Source organism: Trichomycterus rosablanca, chromosome 2, assembly GCF_030014385.1.
Source record: "Trichomycterus rosablanca isolate fTriRos1 chromosome 2, fTriRos1.hap1, whole genome shotgun sequence".
Taxonomy (NCBI): domain Eukaryota; kingdom Metazoa; phylum Chordata; class Actinopteri; order Siluriformes; family Trichomycteridae; genus Trichomycterus; species Trichomycterus rosablanca.
Genome location: NC_085989.1, coordinates 45,440,112 through 45,464,693, shown reverse-complemented (window position 1 = coordinate 45,464,693; position 24,582 = coordinate 45,440,112). Strand labels below are relative to the sequence as shown.

At 41.2% G+C, this 24,582-nt stretch overlaps 1 protein-coding gene across 1 annotated transcript in view; it reads left to right on the top strand.

Moving 5' to 3' along the window:
* The window catches only part of ubn2b (ubinuclein 2b), a 42,282-nt gene extending 23,352 nt beyond the window's left edge, over positions 1–18,930 (top strand). The window contains exons 12-15 of the mRNA XM_063016410.1: positions 1,998–2,040; positions 2,149–3,630; positions 12,263–12,485; positions 18,259–18,930. Coding sequence (XP_062872480.1) covers positions 1,998–2,040; positions 2,149–3,630; positions 12,263–12,485; positions 18,259–18,302 — 1,792 coding nt within the window. The 3' untranslated portion in view covers positions 18,303–18,930. The remainder of the gene's footprint in view (positions 1–1,997; positions 2,041–2,148; positions 3,631–12,262; positions 12,486–18,258) is intronic.
* Positions 18,931–24,582: the final 5,652 nt, after the last annotated feature.

Genomic DNA, 24,582 nt, shown 5'->3' with positions numbered 1-24,582 from the left:
ATTAAACACACGAATGGAGCATGGTTACTAGTGCAATATAAAAATACACACTGACATTCTTAAAAGAAATGAAAAAGCTGTAGGACTTTTCATCCAGGTTGTGTATTAAAGCAGATTATGGGCTCCTGAATGGTAAATAGTTCTAGTCGAAAGCTTTTACACACTTGTACACCTGTGTTATGTTTTTAAACCAGCTGAAAAAGCAAATGATATAACTTTGCAGCAACAGTTTAGGGAAGGCCCTTTGACTGTGCCCCTGTGCACAAAGCAAGCTCTATAAAAACATGAAGAAAATCTTGGTTTAAAGAAACTCCAGTGTCCTGCACAGAGCCCTGACCTCAGCCCTACTGAACAGCCCTCTAATGAACTGAAACATCAATCAAGGCTTTTTTGACCAACATTAGTGCCCAGCCATACAAATGCTCTTTTGACTGAATGGGCACAAATTGTCACAGACAGACATACTACAAAGTCTCGTGAGAAGCCTCCTCAGAAGAGTGACTTGTTTTAGCTGAAAAGTTCACATAGAGGTCATGATGTTTTAATACAATTTGTTTTTGAAATGGGACGTCTAACAAGCTCATGGCCGGGTGCCCAAATACTTTTATCCAGTCCCAGTCTGGTCGTATCAGTTACTCAGTCTTATCTCCACTACTGCTTCAGGGCCTTACCTAACACACACACCCTTCAACATGTGTGTAATAACTGCTATCACCTGCCAGAGACTGGTTCAGACAGAGCAGAGGCACACGTTGTTCTCATACTCACCACCTCTGTGCAGGTGCCTTCGCCCAGCCATTAGAGGTCGTAATTGCAGCAGTAATGAGGAATCCCTTCGACTATCGGTCCCTTAGACACATCCAGTAACGTCTGTGTGGATGCCCGGCTGGTCGATAAAACCGGTATTTTTATTGCCGAGCGATAAACCAACAGCAGTCATCCCACAAATAATTCCAACTATGTTAGTGGATTCAAAAGGAATGCATAAAATCCAGCACAAGGGCACTGGAGTTTCTCTACAGCAAAACAAAAAGTCAAACCACGGCTTTATGGATGTTGCTTTGCGCTCAGGGGGGGAGTCAGACTTTTCATCCAGGTCATGTATTAAAGCAGATGAACGGCTCCTGAACGGTGAAAAGTTGAAGTCAAAAGCTTTCATACACTTTGCAGCAACAGTTTAGGGAAGGCCCTTCCCGGTTCCATCATGACTGTGCCCTGTGCACAAAGTAAGCTCTATAAAGATAGATACAGAAAAGCTCAATTTAAAGAAACTCCAGTGTCACTGAACAGCTTTAGAACAAACTAGAACATACAGGAGCAATACAAATGCTCGTTGACTGAATGGGCACAAATTCTCACATACATGCTACAAAGTCTTGTCAAAAGCCTGAAAAGATCACATAGAGGTCACCCTGTTTTATTACATTTATTACATTTTGTTTTCATAGTCAGGTGTCCAAATACTTTTGGACTTATAGTGTATGTGCATGTATTTTAATGCAGGCACAATTTCAACTTCTGCAATTTTAGCAGTAATGAGGAATTCCTTCGACCATCTTTCCCTCGGACACAGCCAATAGCGTCTGTGTAGACTCCCGATCAGTCTAGAACACAGCTTAGAGAGATTTCAACTTGTATCTCGGCGGTGGGGGGGCCAGCGTTGTTGTCTCATGCTTATTTATTCCTACTACACTAAAGGACAAGGCTCAGTGTGGCTGGAATTTTAGTGTTAAGCGATAAATCAACAGTAACATCCAACAAATAATTCTAATTACATCAGTGGATACAAAAGGAATTCATAAAAATATAGTACAAGGGCACTGGAGTTTCTTTATGGATGTTGCTTTGCGCTCAGGGGTGAAGTCATGCTTGACCAGGAAAGGGCCTTCCTCAAACTGTTTGTTATACAATTGTTAGTCATGGGAGTGGTCTAACCATCTGATTAAAAACAGTATACATGGCTGCTTCAGTGTGTAAGTGTGTGCTGATGTTTTCAGGGTGAAGAAAAGGATGGTCCCCACTCCCAAAGCAAAACCAAAGGTACTTCAGAGATTAAGGATTTAAAATAAACAAAAATAATAATACTAATAATAATAAAATTTGTGTGACGTCGTCTATAATCTCCTTTCGCTTCTCTTTTTCTTCCAGCCTCAGGATGGTGCCTGGCTCCAGCAGTCACCCATGTCCACCTCCACACCCACTGCCACTCCGGGGTCCCTCCCTCAGCGCCTACCTTCCCCCTCAGAACCCATCTGTTTGTCGGACTCTTTGGACGAGGATCTGGGCGGAGCTCCGTCTCTGGACTCCATCTCTCAGGCTCTGGCTCTGCTCAGCAGTGCCGCCAAGGGCTTGATCCAGTCAGACGGTCCTTCCTCACCTGAGGGTCCTAAACCTGTCAGTTCTGCCTCTATGGTTGGCCCCGCTCCCCCCGTTAGCTCCTCCTCTCCACAGATTAGTAAAAAGAACAATCTGACGTCGGCTACTAGCAGCCCTATTATCGTCTCCTCATCCAGCTCCTTATCGTCTCCGTCTATCTCTCGCCCCATGCTCGTCTCTGTCTCTCCGTCTGTCCGGAACGAGGCGCTGATGGTAGTAAAGCCTGGCACGGTCGGCATGTCTCCAACACAGAGACACACCATGACCACGCCCCAGCGTCCTGTCTCTACAACCGTCACGGGTAACATCAACAAGTCCAGTGCCACGTCTTCGCCAAAGCCGAGGCCTCCGCCTACCTCATCACCACTTCACCCTCCTCACAAGAATTTCAGCCCATCGCTGGTCACGCCCACAGGCCTTCACAAACCTAGCAATAATAACATCGGTAGAATAGGCGGGGTAGCCACGACACAGTCAGCTCAGCCTCACTCGACCAACCTGTCGATAGCCTCCTCTTCATACTCTCCTTCCTCTTCCTCCCCCTCCACCCCGTCTTCCTCCCACCTCAACGCCAAACCTCAGCCCAGAAACACCCCCTCCCCAGCTCTACTCAAACCTCAGCCCAGAAACACCCCCTCCCCAGCTCTACTCAAACCTCAGCCCAGAAACACCCCCTCCCTAGCTCTACTCAAACCTCAGCCCAGAAACACCCCCTCCCCAGCTCTACTCAAACCTCAGCCCAGAAACACCCCCTCCCCAGCTCTACTCAAACCTCAGCCCAAAAACACCCCCTCCCCAGCTCTACTCAAACCTCAGCCCCCTCAGCATCATCCTCAGCCGCAGTCCACGTTTGTCACACCCATGCAGGCCACGCTCACGAAATCGCCCCACAGCTCCAACTCGCCCATCCTCAAGCTCACGCCGCGAGTCACGCCCTCCAGCTCCCCCTTGCCCACTATCTCCAGGACGCCTACGTTACCCAGCATGCATCAGTACTCCCCCAAAGGCCCAGGCTTCCACGCGGGGTTCTCTGGAGTGGCGGCGGGTTACAACGCCTCCGTGGCGCAGCAGAAGAATTCCTCTCAGGTGAACAACGCCGGTCTCGCAAGCACTTCCACCCCCGTTAGCAAGCACTCGATGCCCGCCGCAAGCTCGGCCAATCACGGCCAGCGGCAGAGGCCGGCCGGTGGAGCTAATCAAGGGGTCAAACCCATGGTGTCCATTTCCTCGGTGACCGCTTCTCAGCTATCACAGGTAAGTGAGAAGTAGGACAGGAGAACTTCTTCTTTTTTGCAGTAATGTTGACGATAATGAAATAATGAACAGGTGCTCTGTTATCATGGAAACCATAGCTGGAATTATGTTCCACCTCAGCATCAGCACGCTGTTTAGTTTCATTCCACAGTATCAGTCTAGACCAGCCTTTCTCAGCCGGGGTGCCGTCTGGCTTCGTCAGGGGTGCCGTCAAAAATATTCTGACGTTACTGATATTATGAAATAAATTTAAAATACAAAAAGTCAACTTATCATGAAAATGTGTTCCATTAGCCGCCTCAAATATACAACGTTTCCTATAGTGATGAGTCGTTCGCGAACGATCCGATTCTATTGAACGGCTCTTTCAAATGAACAAAAGGAACCGAGTCGCGCCTCTGGGAGCCGCTATATATACAGGGGTTGGACAAAATAACTGAAACACCTGTCATTTTAGTGTGGGAGGTTTCATGGCTAAATTGGACCAGTCTGGTGGCCAATCTTCATTAATTGCACATTGCACCAGTAAGAGCAGAGTGTGAAGGTTCAATTAGCAGGGTAAGAGCACAGTTTTGCTCAAAATATTGCAATGCACACAACATTATGTGTGACATACCAGAGTTCAAAAGAGGACAAATTGTTGGTGCACGTCTTGCTGGCGCATCTGTGACCAAGACAGCAAGTCTTTGTGATGTATCAAGAGCCACGGTATCCAGGGTAATGTCAGCATACCACCAAGAAGGACAGACCACATCCAACAGGATTAACTGTGGACGCAAGAGGAAGCTGTCTGAAAGGGATGTTCGGGTGCTAACCCGGATTGTATCCAAAAAACATAAAACCACGGCTGCCCAAATCACGGCAGAATTAAATGTGCACCTCAACTCTCCTGTTTCCACCAGAACTGTCCGTCGGGAGCTCCACAGGGTCAATATACACGGCCGGGCTGCTATAGCCAAACCTTTGGTCACTCGTGCCAATGCCAAACGTCGGTTTCAATGGTGCAAGGAGCGCAAATCTTGGGCTGTGGACAATGTGAAACATGTATTGTTCTCTGATGAGTCCACCTTTACTGTTTTCCCCACATCCGGGAGAGTTACGGTGTGGAGAAGCCCCAAAGAAGCGTACCACCCAGACTGTTGCATGCCCAGAGTGAAGCATGGGGGTGGATCAGTGATGGTTTGGGCTGCCATATCATGGCATTCCCTTGGCCCAATACTTGTGCTAGATGGGCGCGTCACTGCCAAGGACCACCGAACCATTCTGGAGGACCATGTGCATCCAATGGCGGTGCCGTGTATCAGGATGACAATGCACCAATACACACAGCAAGACTGGTGAAAGATTGGTTTGATGAACATGAAAGTGAAGTTGAACATCTCCCATGGCCTGCACAGTCACCAGATCTAAATATTATTGAGCCACTTTGGGGTGTTTTGGAGAAGCGAGTCAGGAAACGTTTTCCTCCACCAGCATCACGTAGTGACCTGGCCACTATCCTGCAAGAAGAATGGCTTAAAATCCCTCTGACCACTGTGCAGGACTTGTATATGTCATTTCCAAGACGAATTGACGCTGTATTGGCCGCAAAAGGAAGCCCTACACCATACTAATAAATTATTGTGGTCTAAAACCAGGTGTTTGTTATTTTGTCCAACCCCTGTATATTTATATATATATATATTTATATTTCTTATTGGCTGTAATTCAACCATTCCGCTTCCATCAGTAGAGGGAATTAATCAGTCATAATAAGAGCTGTTTATTGTCGAAATTCTAATCACTTTCAGTATCGCGGAGAGAGGAAGCGACACACCGACACACTCAAACTCTCAAACTCAAAAGAAGCTTTATTGGCATGACAATAAGGCCATTCGTATTGCCAAAGCAAGTTACAGAGAAATATTACAAATATCAATAAAAAAAGAACAAATATATACAGAACAGTTACATGTGCAAAAAATATAAAATAGAATAAAATATTAATAAAAACAGTGCAACAATAATAACAATAAAAATTATAATATTTACAGTAATGATGTAATAATAACAATCAGTTTGTGTGTGTGTGTGAGAGAGAGAGAGAGCTCATTACCTCATTAATGTAAATATTATAATTTTAATTGTTATTATTTTGCACTGTTTTTATTAATATTTTATTCTATTTTATATTTTTGCACATGTAACTGTTTTGTATATATTTGTTCTTTTTTATTGTTGTTTTTATTATTTCTCTGTAACTGAACTTTGGCAATACGAATGTCATGCCAATAAAGCTTCTTTTGAGTTTGAGTATGAGAGCCGTAACCGAGCTACAGAGAAACCATGCAGACAATGAGCAGTGCTAGTGGTATAATGACAAATAATTGAGAAATAAACTATAAACTTGTTTAATGATGTTAAATCTGATTGGTTCATGGCACGTATGTTTTAAAGCAGAAACAAACACAGGCTCATCTCTTCACAAGAGAGGATTTTTCTGAAGCTTAATGCGATGCAACCACAGTACGTCTCATCCCCGTAGTGTTTTTGTGTGTTAGCAGTCCGAGGGATGCAGAGTGTACGTTTTTAAATACATTTTAGACTGGGGTGACTCGAGATTTTGAATACTTTTAAAGGGTGCCGAGACTGAAAAAATGTTGAGAAACACTGCTCTAGACTATGCTCAACCACTTTGAGTCTAAATACTTGGGTAAAAATAAGCTGTATTTAAATAATCTTGTTTGGGTCGTATTTACTCCTTGACTGACGTGTTAAACTTAAAATTATTGCTAGATAACACTGCTGTTTTTAGAAAACAGCCTTTCTTACCTATATGTCAACTTATAGCTGCAGCTGAAAAATCATCCATGAAAAGCGGAGGCTCATTAAAAAATACTGTGTGCGCTAGTAAATAAATATTGTTTGTTGTTGGTATAGTCCCAACAAAACTAAGAAATGCAAAGAAATAATTCCTAAACATTATTTTCTTGATAAGACCATTAAAGAGTTAAGGTGGAGTAGTTTGTTTGAGGCTTTTCTCTGATATTGTTACGTCCATTCACTCATGGGCAGCTGCAGCTGGTACGGCTCATGTCTGGTATGCTGCTGCCCCAGAGCTTTAGGGAATCATTTCCAACAGGTTAAGCACTTCCCCCTTGATGAGTAAAGTGGCTAGAGAGTAGGGCTGGGCGATATATCGATATTTTTAAAATATCGATATATTTTCATACGCGATATAAGATAAGACAATATCGCATATATCGATATAAATGTTGCGTTCCAGTTAGATCCGACAGTTCGTCTTTCTCTTCTCCCAGTTTGTCTCTGCACATGTTCACCTGCCCCGCCCCTCTCCCTCACTGCCCCGCCTCTCTCCCTCACTGCCCCGCCCCTCTCCCTCACTGAACACAACTCTCTCCCTCACTGAACACAACTCTCTCCCTCACTGAACACAACTCGCCCCTCCCCACCGCTTCACCAGTAAGTCCTGCAGGCAGGTGATAGCATGGAGACGGATAAAGACATGACACAAGCTATCGAAGAGGAGCTGCTTACTAAAAAGAAAAATAATGATTCTTTTTGGAATTATTTGGAGATGGTTCGAATTCAAAGTGTCAGATGAGCAGCAGAATAATGTATTCTGTAGAGAACGCCGAAAACAAGTCCAGACAAAAGGTTCCAGCTCCGTGTACCTTCATTCGTTTTCACTTCAAATCCCAAAGTTAAAAAACAAGAAAACGAGTCGTTATTCGTTTCAAAAACCAATACAAGCGCATGCACACGCTGACATGCACGTATTTACTTAATATATAAACAGTATAAATCATGCAAGTGTTGAGAAAGTAATAATAACGTAGCGGTGCGTCTCCTGTTGTTCTGACTTGTGTGTTTGTATATGTGATGTGCATATATTTGCTCTATCTGTAAAAATCAAACATTATGGGGAGTGATTTCTGTACTGGATGTTGTACGTGGTCGTGTTAGTTTATACTGGACGATCGCCCGACGTCCGACACGTCATTTATTTATTCATCTTCTATTATAGTATTTCTTGTTGTCGGCCAATAAACAACCAAACATTATTAAATTGCATGAACTAACTCTGCAGTAAACAAGGAGCAAACAGCAATTAAACAACAAATAAAGCTGTTAAATAGTAATAAAGTGCATGAAGCAGAACGCTGATTAAAATGCATTAAATGTTGTAATAGTTACACAGTAACATGAACGATTAGTTCTGCCTGTATTACAGAACTGAGTTCTATACAGTAAAAGAAAATATTAATGTAAATGTTAATGTTGTGGCGACATATACATAAAATAATGTATAAAGTCCAAACATGTGGGGGTGGGGGGTTAAAGAGGGGTTTACTTTAACGGGGTTTTACTTTTAATGTCGCACAAGCTCAGCCGGAAACCATATCATTCCAACATCTTCCCTACACACTCGCTCCCTGCGCCCTATAGTACACTTAACATTCTTAAAGGACCAGACAATATATTTGTGATTCACATTACACAACAGGAGATGCCTTAGAAAACTACTTTTCTTAGAATAGCTCTTTTCTTTTTTTTTCTTTTTTTTTTAAGGAAAAATAATTCTTGTGTGAAGCTTCCCCAGCATAAATATTAATAAAAGTACCTGTAAAAAAATTGGAAAATGTAGCTTTGTCTCAGAAGTGTCTTTTTGTTATTACCTTATGGGATAAAAAAAATATCGAGATATATATCGTATATCGCCATTCAGAAAAAAATATCGAGATATAATTTTTGATCCATATCGCCCAGCCCTACTAGAGAGTATTCCATACTTTGAATAGGCCAGTCTAGTCATTTCCAGTTCCCTTTTGTGATTCTTCTGGAACTTGCACCACCTCCATGCTTTCATGTTGGCAGGGGAGAGCGGCAGACCTGCACATGCCCTTCCAACCAGCCGTGGATATTGTGCACGGCAAGCCACGCTATGCTCGATTTGTATTCCCTACTGCTCATGCCAGACAACAAGTACACACGCCTGCAACCATAAAAGAAATTCTTACACAAGACAGCACAAGAACAGTTTTAACTTGCCTCGCAGCCATAAAAGTGAAAATATAAAATGGCCATAAAATAGATAGACAAAATAGAATAAGCAGACAAAAACATTATACAGTGGACCCTTGACTTACGGATTTAATTGGTTCTGAAGGGCTGTTCTTAAGTCAAAATGTTCGTTAGTTAAACCTGTTTTTCCCATAAGAAATAATGTAAATAGAATTAATCAGTGCCGGAACCCCCAAACCCCTCAAAACTCAAGCAAACTGCTAATTCCAGTGCCTTGACCAGCCTCATTTCCTCCCTCACAGCCTTTATGTATTTAATTTATTTCAACTGTTAGCAATTGCTGTAGCTGACACACATATTCAGTAATTAAAAGCGATGTGCCAATACTTTTGTCCTTATAGGGTGTGTTCGAAAACTTAGGGAGCTGCCTTGCTGTCTTACTGTCTACATAGGCAGCTGCCTCAGTAGAGAGGATTCTAATAAGTCAATGACTTATAAGTCAGGTTATTCGAACGCGCTACTTAGATAGCGATTCCATCGGGTTTCGCGTTTAGCATTTAGCATCTCGCCATTAAAACCAATAAACTGAGGTAGCACAGCACGCTAACGTCAATATAACATCTCCCTTCATGTACCGATAACAGTTAAATTTCCTGACAAGCTCGAACTTGCAAATAAAAACACTCGGTACAAGTTTATACAAGTTAAAAATCAGTAATATTTTATTTACGTTTGATAATAACTCCATTCGTTTCTCCGCCCCGTCAGCCATGTTTATTTTTCTGTGAGAGAAGAGCACCCGACCCGCAATGAATTCTGGGATTGCCTTGATCACTAAGGCAGCGTCGGATGCTCACTCGTTCTTGAGCCAAAATAACATTGAACGTACCCACGGTTTAGTAATCCGTACCCTCGGTTTAGTAATCCGTACCCACGGTTTAGTAATCCGTACCCTCGGTTTAGTAAACCGTACCCTCGGTTTAGTAATCCGTACCCTCGGTTTAGTAATCCGTACCCTCGGTTTAGTAATCCGTACCCTCGGTTTAGTAATCCGTACCCACGGTTTAGTAATCCGTACCCTCGGTTTAGTAATCCGTACCCTCGGTTTAGTAAACCGTACCCTCGGTTTAGTAATCCGTACCCTCGGTTTAGTAAACCGTACCCTCGGTTTAGTAATCCGTACCCTCGGTTTAGTGAACCGTACCCTCGGTTTAGTGAACCGTACCCTCGGTTTAGTGAACCGTACCCTCGGTTTAGTGAACCGTACCCTCGGTTTAGTGAACCGTACCCTCGGTTTAGTGAACCGTACCCTCGGTTTAGTGAACCGTACCCTCGGTTTAGTGAACCGTACCCTCGGTTTAGTGAACCGTACGCACGGATTGTCTGCGCTACAAGTTTTACTGTGCGCCCACACCCCGTTTTACGGTAATACAGTTGCGAAGCATTGAAGAGAATAAAGCATCTTTTTACAGCTGGGGTGATGGGATAGCAAACTTATTAAAAAGTCAAATCAAAATCTTATCAAATGCCACCCCACAATCATAAATAACACGAGTACTTAGCTTGTGATTTGAGAGTATTTTACCTTAGGAATTTAGAATAATAGGATTGCAAACCAACATAAAGTGAAATGTACAGTATAAATGTCTGAGACTCATGAAGTCAGTAAGTAGAAGTAGGAGTATTCTTTAAGAGTCTGATGGGGTGATTTGATAATAATTTGATTTGCATTTTACTTTACGTTGGTTTGCAATCCTATTATTCTAAATTCCTAGGGTAAAATAGTCTCAAAATCACAAGATGAGTACTAGTGTTATTTATTGATTTATTTATTGTTATTGATTTGACTTTTTAATAAGTTTGCTATCCCATCACCCCAGATTACTACAGTAAAGATGTCTGAAATGTATTCCATTAATAAGAGTTAATGCTCTTAAAGAAAAAAGTGGAGTGCTTTGATAATAATTTGATTTGCTTATTTTAGACCTTTCAAATTGGTCTGTAACAATTCCACTTGTTTTAATGGAATTTTTAAATTTTACATTTGCATAATTTTACCATGGTATGACTTTTGTTGCCTATATATATATATATATATATATATATATATATATATATAAGCATTATATATATAGAAGCATTGAAGAGGATAAAGCATCTTTTTGCAGCTTAATATACTATATATTAGATATAACGTGTGTGTTATTATATGTAATATATAGTATATTAAGCTGCAAAAAGATGCTTTATCCTCTTCAATGTTTCGCAACTGTATTACCGTAAAACGGGTTTTAGGCGCGCAGTAAAACTTGTAGCGCAGTTAGCGTGACTGCGGACGGACTTTAAACTAAGAGTACTGTTTACAAATCCATGCGTACAGTTTACTAAACCGAGGGTACGGATTACTAAACTGAGGGTACGGATTACTAAACCGAGGGTACGGATTACTAAACCGAGGGTACGGATTACTAAACCGAGGGTACGGATTACTAAACCGAGGGTACGGATTACTAAACCGTGAGTACGGATCACTAAACCGAGGGTACGAATTACTAAACCGAGGGTACGGATTACTAAACCGAGGGTACGGATTACTAAACCGAGGGTACGGTTTACTAAACCGAGGGTACGGATTACTAAACCGAGGGTACGGATTACTAAACCGAGGGTACGGTTTACTAAACCGAGGGTACGGATTACTAAACCGAGGGTACGGATTACTAAACCGAGGGTACGGATTTTGTCTTCACATATTTATTTTCCTTAGTGACCCCTAAGGGGCTCCGTACACTAGCATGTTCTGGGGTTCAAATGAGTCTCATCAGTACACACAAGTTTGCAGTCAAATGATCAAGTATTGCAAAGGAATATCTTTGAAATTCTTTCCTCGTAATCTTAAGGTTATAGGCTATATTTTAGTTTTTCACTTGTCAGGGAAAATGAGAAAAAATAAAAAGCTTATTATGCTAGGCTTGATGTAATTCTACATGACACTCACTGCCTGTATAGGTAAACAAGTGAGTGACCAAAACACTACTAGATCCACAGCAACTTGCCACATAAAAAAATAAGGTATCAGACAGTTTCTGTGCCGCCCCTGTGTGAGCAATGGTCTCAGTCTGGCCACCCCTATGAAAATTGTCTGGCTCCGCCACTGTCCACAGTTAAAAAAGAAGCAGATGAAATAGCTGATAAGAGATGAAGGTTTTCTTGCCAGAAACCAGAAAAGAGGTTTGCAGGTACAGCCATCCAATTTTGGTGTTTTTGGCAGTTTTTCTGACATTTGTATTATTCATATCGATATCGGAATTATATCGTATCGACAGAAATTAGGAGTTATATCGTGATATAAATTTTAGCCATATCATCCAGCCCTATGTAGACAGCACACTAGCTTTTCGAACACACCCATAGTGTATGGACATCATCCCTGGGTACAGATTGCACCTTTTGTTCTACAATCAAGTGTACATCTTTTTTACATTTCATTCTTAATATTCTATTCTCTGGACAGCCCTCATACCCAGTGGACACACACTATATTTATTTGTTATTGTAAACTGTTCCTTATCAGCTCTGTGTTGTTGTTTTTTTTTCTTTTCTATAGGTATCATCTAGCAGCCCTCTGCTGGCTTCAGGAGCTGCAAACCTCCCTCTGCTGGCTTCAGGAGCTGCAAACCTCCCTCTGAGCTTTGGGATGCTGGGAGGTATCACTCCAGTCTCTCTGCCTTTTCCGTTCCCCAGCCTGATTAACCTGCCCACTGTAACGGGAACCAACGCTGGAGCTAGCAATGCTAACCAAAGCGGCTCAGGATACACCTTACAGCCTAGTAAGAGACCATAAACAATCATTTCCTTCGTCTGCTGTTCATTAGTTTTTTTTAACATGAATCGAACAGCACAGTCCAGGCTAAATGATTTATAAATGTAATAGAATCTTCCACCTTAAAGCCAGATAAGATCACATGGTTAAACATATACACAATTTTGCAGACGAGTAACAGCTACAGTCTGTAGATGCACCATTAATGTGTAAACATTTACTCTCACCCAACACTTCATTATTATTGTATGCCTATCTGATCAGCACGTTCATTGGTTGCTTTATTATCTACACCTACCATACAGATGAACTTTGTGGGTATACAATCACTGCCTGTAGCCCCTGTACCCAATTATCAGTAGAAATGAACCCCCGTAGGCCCCCGATGACAAGAAATTAGTGGGTGGTGGAGCATCCTCAGCACCGTACTGACACTGTCATGGTAAAAGCATTGTAGTGTGTGGTGTTCTGGGAAGAGTGCAGCAGGTGCAGCAGTGTTGTTGGGGTTTTAAATCCTGTTTAAACTTTGTGAATTAGTAACACACACCCATGTTACCCATTTTCAGCATTTAGCAGACGCCTTTATTCAAAGCGACTAAGACCATATACAGTACATTGCAAGCAATTGAGAGTTAAGGGCCTTGCTCAAGTGCCCAACAGCAGCAACCGGACAGTGGTGGGGCTTGAACCAGTGACCTACTAATCCTGTTCCCACTGCCCCTGCCCCACTGGTCTTTCATCAGAGGATACTTTCTGATCACAGAACGCTGTTGGCTTCTTTTAATGTTTGGCTGGAGCACTGTTGTCCTCCCAGTATCAACACCGAGATGTTTTAAAATCCCAACAACACTCCTGCACCTGCTACACTTATTCCAGAACAACACACACTACCATGTTATTAGCATGATGGCACAGTGCTGAGAACGATCCACCACCCAAACATCATTTAGTCAATAGAGGTTCTCTTTGATCGATAAATGGGGTACTGGTGGTGACGGGGTACAGTCAGTGTTTGTATACCCATAAAGTTCAGTTTATAAAATAATGTATGTACCACATAGGTACACCTGACAAAGTGCCTGGTGAGTTTATGTAATCTACCTAATACAATAAGCAGTGTGGAGATATAACCGTGGTAGCTCAGTGGTCACTGGACTAGTAATCAGAAGGTTGCTAGTTCAAGACCCACCACTCATTCTGTGTTCAGTCATAATTGTAAGTCGCTTTGGATAAAAAGCGTCTGCTAAATGCCGTGAATGAGAATAAATGATATGATGTGTACAGTCCTCTGCAGAATTTCACATGTTATGGGATGGCATACTATTTCAGGAATTGTGCTCTACAATTAGCAGAGAAATGCAACAGGCAGTTGTAGCCTAGTGGTTAAAGTACTGGACTAGTAATCTGAAAATTGCAGGGTCAAGCCCCACCACTGCCAGGTTACCACTGTTGGGCCCTTGAGCAAGGCCCTTAACCCTCAAGCGCTCATACTGTATTTAGTCATAATTGTAAGTAGCTTCGGATGAAAAAAAGCATCTGCAAAATGCTGTGAATGAGAATGAATGATGTGTACAGTCCTCTGCAAACGTTTGAGCACCCCTGGTCAGAATCCATGTTTTGGTAACCTTTTAATTAAAAAAGTTAGTGAACCCATGCACTATTTAATGCACAATTCATGTTTGTTGAATTTCACATATTGAGGGGAGAAATGCATGGCATGTCCAAAAGCGTTGGCACTTTTGGTATTTTTGTACTATTTCAGGAATTGTGCTCTACAGTTAGCAGAGAAATGCAATGGGCAGTGGTTAAAGTACTGGACTAGTAATCTGAAGGTTGCTGGTACAAGCCCCACCGCTGCCAGGTTGCCACAAGGTTGGGCCCTTGACTTAATAAAGTCACTTTGGATAAAAACGTCTGCTAAATGCTGAAAATGTAGGGATGTCCCGATCACGTTTTTTTGATCCCGATCCCGATCTTTAATTTTGATCCCGATCCGATACCGATTCTCAAACAGATACTTGTATTTTCTAGATATTGTCTAGATAAGAACTGGATAATACTGTTCACACAGTGCACACTTCAACTACATTACAGTTATTCAAATTAATCCAATGTATATGTTTAACAACTGAATAGCTCTGCAGTGTTGTAGGGAAAAATGCTGCATCCAAGCTATTGCTTAATGTTCTTTTACAAAATAAAAGTAAACAAACCTAGTGCAGCATTGTAGTAAAAATGAAGTGAGATAATTACAGTTTCACTTTGAACTTTATATTCAAAGAACATAATTCTGTTTAATGCAGTGATACACTAAAAATGAACAAAAATCTCCACTCACAAGTGGTGTAGCAGCTTAACTTGAATATAAAAAAACAAATAAGTTACTTAACAGCATTACAGTAAAACCTGAATACCAAAATAAAATGGAAAGTCACTCTTTTGTTATGAAGGAAAGCCAGTTCTTAAAGTGCTTGTTTTGTGAATGGTTTGATGGAAGTTTCTATGCGAAGTGAGTGTGTTTTGACCCTTTGGGGCTTCCATAGTGCATGGGATAGCGTGCTCGGCTCTGGCTGTCCGCTATTCGGAACAGAAGAAGTTAATAAAGTGTTCTGCTCCCGACAATTTGTGAATATAGCGTGTATTTTATTTCTTTATTAAGCGAGTGCATCACTACGACGCTCGATTACATAACTAAGCCAATCGGAGAGCTTGATACTGAGATGTCGTTCAGTCTTGTAACACGTAAACTTGTAAAAGCTGGATGTTATGGTCCTGAAGTTTTCATACTGGGATTAAAAGTTATTGTTTTGTAAAACCGGAGTGACCCTTGACTCACACACCATATGAACAGTAAAATTCTACAGTAATGAACGCAGCTCTGCTCCCACCGCCTCGTGAAACGCTCACATTACAGACATTACACCGCTGTTGGACTCGTTTCACTTTCCAATTTAAAGTATTTCCACACAGCGGACATGCTGACGTAAAACAAAAGATCGGGATTACCATCGGGTTTAGTAAAGCCGATTTCCGATCAGTTAAAAATGCCTTGATCGGCCCCGATCCCGATCTGTGAGATCGGATCGGGACATCCCTATGAAAATGTAAGTTTTCCCTGCTTACATGTGATTCTTTTGCATGAAATTATGACCAGGGGTGTGCAAACTTTTGCATAAAAGCATTAGTAAGAAGCGTATTAAGATTCTCTATGTCCTTGTCTCTGCTTGTGTCCTGTGCTCTTGTTTAATGTACTTTGTTTTTGACCTGGTGCTTTTCTGTTTTGATTTTTTTTCTTCACTCATTCTGTTTTTGTTGACATTTCACCTTCCTGCTGAACCTAACCTGGTCTACTTTAACGTCCTGTCCTCTGTACTTCTCTCTGTCCTGGCCTGTCCTTCCTCGGTTTGTTGTTCCTGTCCTGCTGTCTCTGTCCATCCCTCCTCAGATCTGTTAAAGGGTCTCATGTCAGGTGCTGCTCTGCCTCCTCACTTGCAGCTTGCTTTCTCAGGTAATGGGTAGCTCTCCGTCGCTCCCTCGTCCTCTGGGCTGTCACGGTAAACACAACCGAGACGTTATTCACAAATATTTTACTAATCGCCGCTGACTTGCATGTTTGACTTTAATGAACTCTGAATGCGGTAAAGCCGGCTGCACCGATCTTTCGGCTGTAATTGATAATTTGCTCATATACTGTAGCTGTCAGTATACACTGATCAGCCATAACATTAAAACCACCTCCTTGTTTCTACACTCACTGTCCATTTTATCAGCTCCACTTACCATATAGAAGCACTTTGTAGTTCTACAATCACTGACTGTAGTCCATCTGTTTCTATGCATGCTGTTGTAGCTCCCTTTCACCCTGTTCTTTAACACAGCACCACTACAGAGCAGGTATTATTTAGGTGGTGGATGATTCTCAGCACTTCAGTGACACTGACATGGTGGTGGTGTGTTAGTGTGTGTTGTGCTGGTATGAGTGGATCAGACCCAGCAGTGCTGCTGGAGTTTTTAAATACCGTGTCCACTTACTGTCCACTCTATTAGACACTCCTACCTAGTTGGTTCACCTTGTAGATGTAAAGTCAGAGACGATCGCTCATCTATTGCTGCTGTTTGAGTCGGTCATCTTCTAGACCTTTATCAGTGGTCACAGCATGCTGCCCACGGGACACTGTTGGCTGGATATTTTAGGTTGGTGGACTATTCTCAGTCCAGCAGGGACAGTGAGGTGTTTAAAAACTCCAGCAGTGCTGCTGTGTCTGATCCACTCATACCAGCACAACACACACTAACACACCACCACCATGTCAGTGTCACTGCAGTGCTGAGAATCATCCACCACCCAAATAATACCTGCTCTGTAGTGGTCCTGTGGGGGTCCTGACCATTAAAGAACAGCATGAAAGGGGGTAACAAAGCATGTAGAGAAACAGATGGACTACAGTCAGTAATTGTAAAACTTCAAAGTGCTTATATATGGTAAGTGGAGCTGATGAAATGGACAATGTATGTAGAAACAAGGAGGTGGTTGACTTCTTATAAATACGATGGTTTACTTGGCACTTAAAAGAATTAATTATTAGTTGCTTGCTATAACCGGTGTCCACCAGAGACGGCTCAAAATTTTAAAAAGTTACATACTGCAGCTTTAACTAAAGTAATAAGCCACGAGAGGCCGTGCATTACTGTGATTTTATCACGGGGAATGACGTTTTTGGCACGACGCGAAGCGGAGTCTCGAAACGGTCTCGAGTGGCTTATTGCTTTTATAAAACGGCGGTCAACATAAAATATAATAAATACAACAATGTTTAATTCATAAATGTATTTATTGTGTATAAACTTACAATAAAGCATTCTTCCGCGACGCAAAATAGTTCGATTAACAGTGTTGCTAGGCAACGTGAGGTCGAAAATAACATTAACTTTCTCTATTCAGTGGCGTATTAATATGGAATGATGTGAGGTGGTCATAGGTGTGAGTTTATCTGGGATTTTACAACGGCTTCGAACGCGGCTCAGCCAATCAGATTTTAGGACCGGAACTATCCGTTTTATAATTATTATTTTTATATATATATATATATATATAATTTTTTTTTTTTTTTTTAAATATACTTTTTTTAGACCACTACTGTCCAGGTCCTTTCTGTGTGGGTTTCTTCCGGGAGCTCCGGTTTCCTCCCACAGTACAAAGACGTGCAAGTGAAGTGAATTGGAGATACAAAATTATCCATATCTGTGTTTGATATTAAAAATGTGAACTGATGAATTGTGTGTAACCAGTAACTACCTGTCCTGTCATGAATGTAACCAAAGTGTAAAACATGACGTTAAAATCCTAATAAAATAATAGATAAATGTGACAGTTGATAGCTCAATTGGGCAGTTAGAGCTCAGTTGTTAAGGTACTGGACTAGTAAACAGAAGGTTGCCGGTTCAAGCCCCGCCACCACCAAGTTGCCACTGTTGGGTCCCTGAGAAAGGCCCTTAACCCTCAATTGCTCATCGTGTTCCGCTCACTGTGTAAGTCGCTTTGGATAAAAGCGTCTGCTAAATGCTGAAAATGTAAATGTAAAATAATTAAATACCTACCAGTGCTGGATCTAAACTGTGACAGCCCTACCCGTCTCTATTCTTCTTCTCACTGCTTGCTCGGTGGCTGTGTTGGTGTTTGTCTGGTGGTGGGTGGCTGTTTGTCCTGTAATCGTCTCCGGTGACTGTGACTTTACTATTCTGTTTTGGATTTGAAACTGATCTCTCTTTCCTTGTTGCAGATGTCAGTCAGAGTCAGAGCGGCGACCTGAAGCGGAAGCTCTAACGCAAACTCCGTTTCCGTTGGACTTTATTTTTTGTTTTTTTTTGGAGAAATCAGATGAAGTGACTTTCTGACGATGGCTGTCCCACTGGAGAACCCACTCACGCAAGGACTGCTGGCTTAACCAATACGAACGGCTCTATTTTTTAAACCTTTTTTTCCTCAATTGACTCGATGCAGAATCTGATGATGATTAATAATGTCAGTGGACTGGATGCTTTTTTTGGTGGATGTTTACACACACAGACCTTAATTGCTGTGGACGGGGAGGTTGTGTCCTGAGCGGGTGTAAACGCACCCGTACACACTCTGTGCGACGTATGAACTCTTGAGTAGCGTGTGAATGCTGTAGTTCCTCGTGAGTGAGTGAATGGATGGATGGATGGATGGATGAATAAATGGATGCCTCCCTATCTCAGGTCCAGGTGGATGTCTCTTTGGTGCTGTCCCAGGTGGAATTATGGGGAAAAAAAGCCCCTGCTGAATAACAGCAGACATTTTCTACACAGATGGAAGGTGGGGCTTCAATTTGTGATGTACTTGAATTTTCTGAAGTTTGTCTACTTGAGCTGAACTCCACACTAGCGAAATAAAAAGCAATAGTTAGTTTAAGCTCCGGCTTTGCAGGATAGTGGGGTGTGTGTTGTGTTCTTCTTTCTCGTGAGTTAGACTCCAGTGCATTTCTTGACACTAAAATGTAAAGTGGGCGTGGCTTTTCAATGTGCAATTTCACATTCTGAAATGAATTTGGGAGCCAGACTTAGATCCTACTAAAGGTTTTATCATATCATTTATAATAGCTGCTAATTTACCATCTGTACATAGTAAACAGCACAACCATAAAAGACATCAACATATTCTAAACAATCGTATTTAGCCTTCAGACTGTCGTTACGTTTTATTGAGTATTTTACAGCCAGGCGCTTGAATTGCACAGCGATCAATGACACTAACCCACCGCCGAGATCCAGGGTTTGAATCTCCAGTGGTGCTGTAGGCTGGTCGGACATTTACATACAGACATGATCGGCTGTGTCTGAGAGGGAAGGGGTCAAAGCCATTTAATTGAATGACGTCCAGTCGAAACGTGTTACTGCATTGTGCCCAGTGATTTTGGGGAAACCTGACCCACCACGACCCTAACCAGGAAAAAGCCTGCTGAACATGAAAATTAAAAAACACGTTAGGTTGAGCTGTTGTGCTGAATGGCATTAGTTATGCTTACTATATACACCAATCAACCATAACATTAAAACCACCTCCTTGTTTCTACACTCACTGTCCATTTTATCAGCTCCACTTACCATATAAGAGCACTTTGTAGTTATACAGGGTGGGCCATTTATATGGATACACCTAAATAAAATGGGAATGGTTGGTGATATTAACTTCCTGTTTGTGGCACATTAGTATATGGGAGGGGGAAAACTTTTCAAGATGGGTGGTGACCATGGTGGCCATTTTGAAGTCGGCCATTTTGGATCCAACTTTAGTTTTTTCAATGGGAAGAGGGTCATGTGACACATCAAACTTATTGAGAATTTCACAAGAAAAACAATGGTGTGCTTGGTTTTAACATAACTTTATTCTTTCATGAGTTATTTACAAGTTTCTGACCACTTATAAAATGTGTTCAAAGTGCTGCCCATTGTGTTGGATTGTCAATGCAACCCTCTTCTCCCACTCTTCACACACTGATAGCAACACCGCAGAAGAAATGCTAGCACAGGCTTCCAGTATCCGTAGTTTCAGGTGCTGCACATCTCGTATCTTCACAGCATAGACAATTGCCTTCAGATGACCCCAAAGATAAAAGTCTAAGGGGGTCAGATCGGGAGACCTTGGGGGCCATTCAACTGGCCCACGACGCTTGTAAATAACTCATGAAATAATAAAGTTACGTTAAAACCAAACACACCATTGTTTTTCTTGTGAAATTCTCAATAAGTTTGATGTGTCACATGACCCTCTTCCCATTGAAAAAACTAAAGTTGGATCAAAAATGGCCGACTTCAAAATGGCCGCCATAGTCACCACCCATCTTGAAAAGTTTCCCCCCTCCCATATACTAATGTGCCACAAACAGGAAGTTAATATTACCAACCATTCCCATTTTATTTAGGTGTATCCATATAAATGGCCCACCCTGTACAATTACTGACTGTAGTCCATCTGTTTCTCTGCATGCTTTGTTAGCCCCCTTTCATGCTGTTCTTCAATGGTCAGGACTCCCACAGGACCACCACAGAGCAGGTATTATTTAGGTGGTGGATCATTCTCAGCACTGCAGTGACACTGACATGGTGGTGGTGTGTTAGTGTGTGTTGTGCTGGTATGAGTGGATCAGACACAGCAGCGCTGCTGGAGTTTTTAAACACTTCACTGTCACTGCTGGACTGAGAATAGTCCACCAACCAAAAATAGTGTGACCACTGATCAAGGTCTAGAAGATGACCAACTCAAACAGCATCAATAGATGAGCGATCGTCTCTGACTTTACATCTACAAGGTGGACCAACTAGGTAGGGGTGTCTAATAGAGTGGACAGTGAGTGGACACGGTATTTAAAAACTCCAGCAGCGCTGCTGTGTCTGATCCACTCATACCAGCACAACACACACTAACACACCACCACCATGTCAGTGTCACTGCAGTGCTGAGAATCATCCACCACCTAAATAATACCTGTCCTGTGGGGGTCCTGACCACTGAAGAACCACATGAAAGGGGGCTAACAAAGCATGCAGAGAAACAGATGGACTTCAGTCAGTAATTGTAAGACTTCAAAGTGCTTCTATATGGTAAGTGGAGCTGATAAAAAAAAAACAATGTGTGTAGAAACAAGGAGGTGGTTGTAATGTTATGGCTGATAAGTATAAGTGTTACCACGATGTTTTTAACAGTTTTAATTAACCGAGTGTCGAGTCGCTCTGATAAACACCATGATTTTTTTTTTCCTAATTTTTTTTTTATATAAAAAGTGTGATGCTGTGACTGGACCTCTGATCAGCTCAAAACAGCTAGTTTGGGCACAGATGTATAACAGCACCTCAGCAATGATGATAAAAAATACTTCAAGTACCAAATTTGTGTAGGGAGAAAAACCAGCAGCAGTGAGGGTTCAATTATTCAGCATCTGTCCCAGCAGTTCTTTTGGTAACATAGCTGCCACACAGTTCTGTTCATGCTGTTAGTCATTGTGTGTGTTCACATTACTGTGTAGATTTAGTTGGCAGTGTATCTAATCGAGTTTAGCTTTATTTTTCAGCAGTGTTTCAATATATTTCTTCCAACCCATCTTAGGGTCTCTGTCCTTTCCAGGCATAGCCAATCACGTCTGTGTAGACTCCTAGGGAGGCTGATAGCACCTGGGAGGTATAGGTTTGAACCTGGATCTCAGCAGTGGCGTGCTAGCGTAACAGACGGCTGTACCACTCAATTGCCTTATCCGAAATTTATAAAATTATTTTTTTTTCCTGGAACGTTAATAAACAAAAATAATTCGGATGGTTTATTGCATCCAGTGCTAAAGTAAATTAACAACCTATAGGCCATAAGGTGAACAAGTTTTTTGTTTAATCCTGTTTCCATATATGGGTACTAAATGATTTTTACTTTATTAAAAACATCCATTGGTTTAGAACGAGAAAATAAAAGTTCTCCATTTACTTTCCAGCAGTTTTTTTTTAATTAGTGTTTAAAGTCGGCAATAGTTCCCTCCTCACGTAGTCATATTTTGATCATGAGCGATAAGGATTTGCGGAGTAATCGTCACTTGCTTTCCCGCTGGACCAATCAGGTCGCCGCTCTTTGGAACCGCAATCCAAAATGTCTGCGCCCTTGTTGTCAACATCGAGCAGTGATGACGAGTATTATAGGACCAGAAAACCTTCCAAATCGCCCAAACAGGGTTACAAACAATGTTACATGCATCTCACATCCATATAGAAACAAGACGCAAAGGTTTGTACTCGCACGAGGTGGAATACCTTCAGAAACAGCGTTAAACGCTGGCTTGGATTGGAGGGTGAGAGCCAGAGGATAGCAGAAACATATAAACATTGTATAGAAATCGAATATGAGGATATTCCAGAAGATGCTGGATTTCACCTCATTTACTTAACTACAGGTGTTTTATAGACATAAAGCGCTTATATGCTGCCGAGAAACGCGTCACACTGTGTCCTGAAGCTCGAGATAGTAATGTGGGAGACGAGTCTGTGCCAGCCTGTAGTACCTCAACAAGTAATTGCCCAGCGAAGAAAAAGGAGAAGTACATACAGTAGTGTTCAGAAAAATTGCAGTGATTTTAAAAAAGAGAATAAAGCACAAAATCATTATAATAACTTTTATTTCCATAAATGCAAATGCACTGAAAATACTCCACTTTCAATTCTAAATCAAAACATTAACAACATTTAGCCAGTTTGTGTTTAATCCTTTACAGAAAGTTAAGAAAAATGAATATTAGGCTGTTCAAAATAATAGCAGTGCAGCATTTTTCTTTAAAAACTCAAAAAATGTATCTATAACATGAAAAAATGTTTGAGGTTTCACTTTACTTTAAATTACTGAACTAATATTTAGTGGCAGAACAATTGTTTCCGAGATCTGTGTTGCATGGAGTCGACCAACTTCTGGCACCTCTGAACAGGTATTCCAGTCCAGGATGATTAAACTACATTCCTCAGTTCTTCTGCATTTTTGGGTTTTGCCTCAAAAAAACGTGTTTCAGACGTCAGAACACAAGTTCTCTCTGGGATTGAAGTCAGGGGATTGTGCTGGTTACTCTATTACCTCAATCTTGTTTGTCTGTAACCAAGATGTTTTGGGTCATTGTCATGTTGAAACACCCATTTTAAGGACATTTCTTCTTCTACATAGGGCAACATGATCTCCTCAAGTATTCTGATATATTTAAACTGATCCATGATCCCTCGTATGTGATAAATAGACGTAACACCATGGTATGAAAAACATCCTCATATCATCATTTTGTACCACCATGCTTTACTACCTTCACAGTGAACTGTGGCTATGAATTCAGTGCTAGAGGGTCGTCTGACATACTGTCTACGGCCACTAGACCCAAAAAGAACAATTTTGCTTTCACCAGTCCACAAATGTTGAGCCATTTCTCTTTGGACCAGTCAATGTGTTCTTTGGGAAATTTGAACCCATTCAGGACACGTCTTTATCTTAACAACGGGACTTTGCAGGAGTTCTTGCTGGTAAATTGGCTTCATTTAATCATCTTCTGTACTCACTGGTAACTTCAGATGTTCCTTGATCTTTCTGGAGGTGATCATTGGCTGAGTATTTGCCATTCTGGCTATTCTTTGATCCATTGGAACAGTAGTTCCACGCTTCCTTCTGCATCTTTCAGGTTTTGGTTGTCACTTCAAGGCATTTGTACGGTGGCCCACCGAGTCAAAACACGATAACATTTACAAAACAAACAAAAGCTGACAACACAACAACATTAGGGAAAAACGCGAATACAAAAAGGACAACACAACAACATTAAGGAAACACGAATACAAAAGGACAACACAACGAAATTAAGGAAACACGAATACAAAAGGACAACACAACGAAATTAAGGAAACACGAATACAAAATGACAACACAACGAAATTAAGGAAACACAAATTCAAATCCTACAACGGAAATGCTCCCGGTCACTAGAGGGAACCTCTATCATTTTTTATCTGTATGAACATTGCAGCAAAGAAAGCAAGAAGCAGAGCAGCGTAGTGCAGAGAATCTGGATTCGGTTTAACTTTAATGTTCAGTGATATAATTCTTAATAAAATTGAGCTTTTGATAAATTTATTTCAAACCATTTTCATACAAACACATTAATGTTTCTCACCTACTACAAACTATTTTATATTAATTTTAAATAAAGATCAATAAATCTGATCATTTTATTTTGGAGATGAATTAATCTATGCAGGTCTCGTAATTTTATTTATTAGTATAAACCTCAATGTTTCCCATTTACTACAAACTTTTTTTAGTTACATTTTTAGTTATATTTTCTTTTAAATTTATAGTTAAGATAAAAAAATGTATGCTCATTGTACTGTACATCTGTATATGTATACATGACAAATAACGGATATATTACCTTATTTCATATAGGATCATTGTAAATTATAGAATTATTTGACATGATTACATTTATTAATGTAAACTATTTTATATATACACATACAGTACACACCCCTCACCTACAAACTTCTTTACATTATTAAATCATTTATTTTAATTTCTAGTT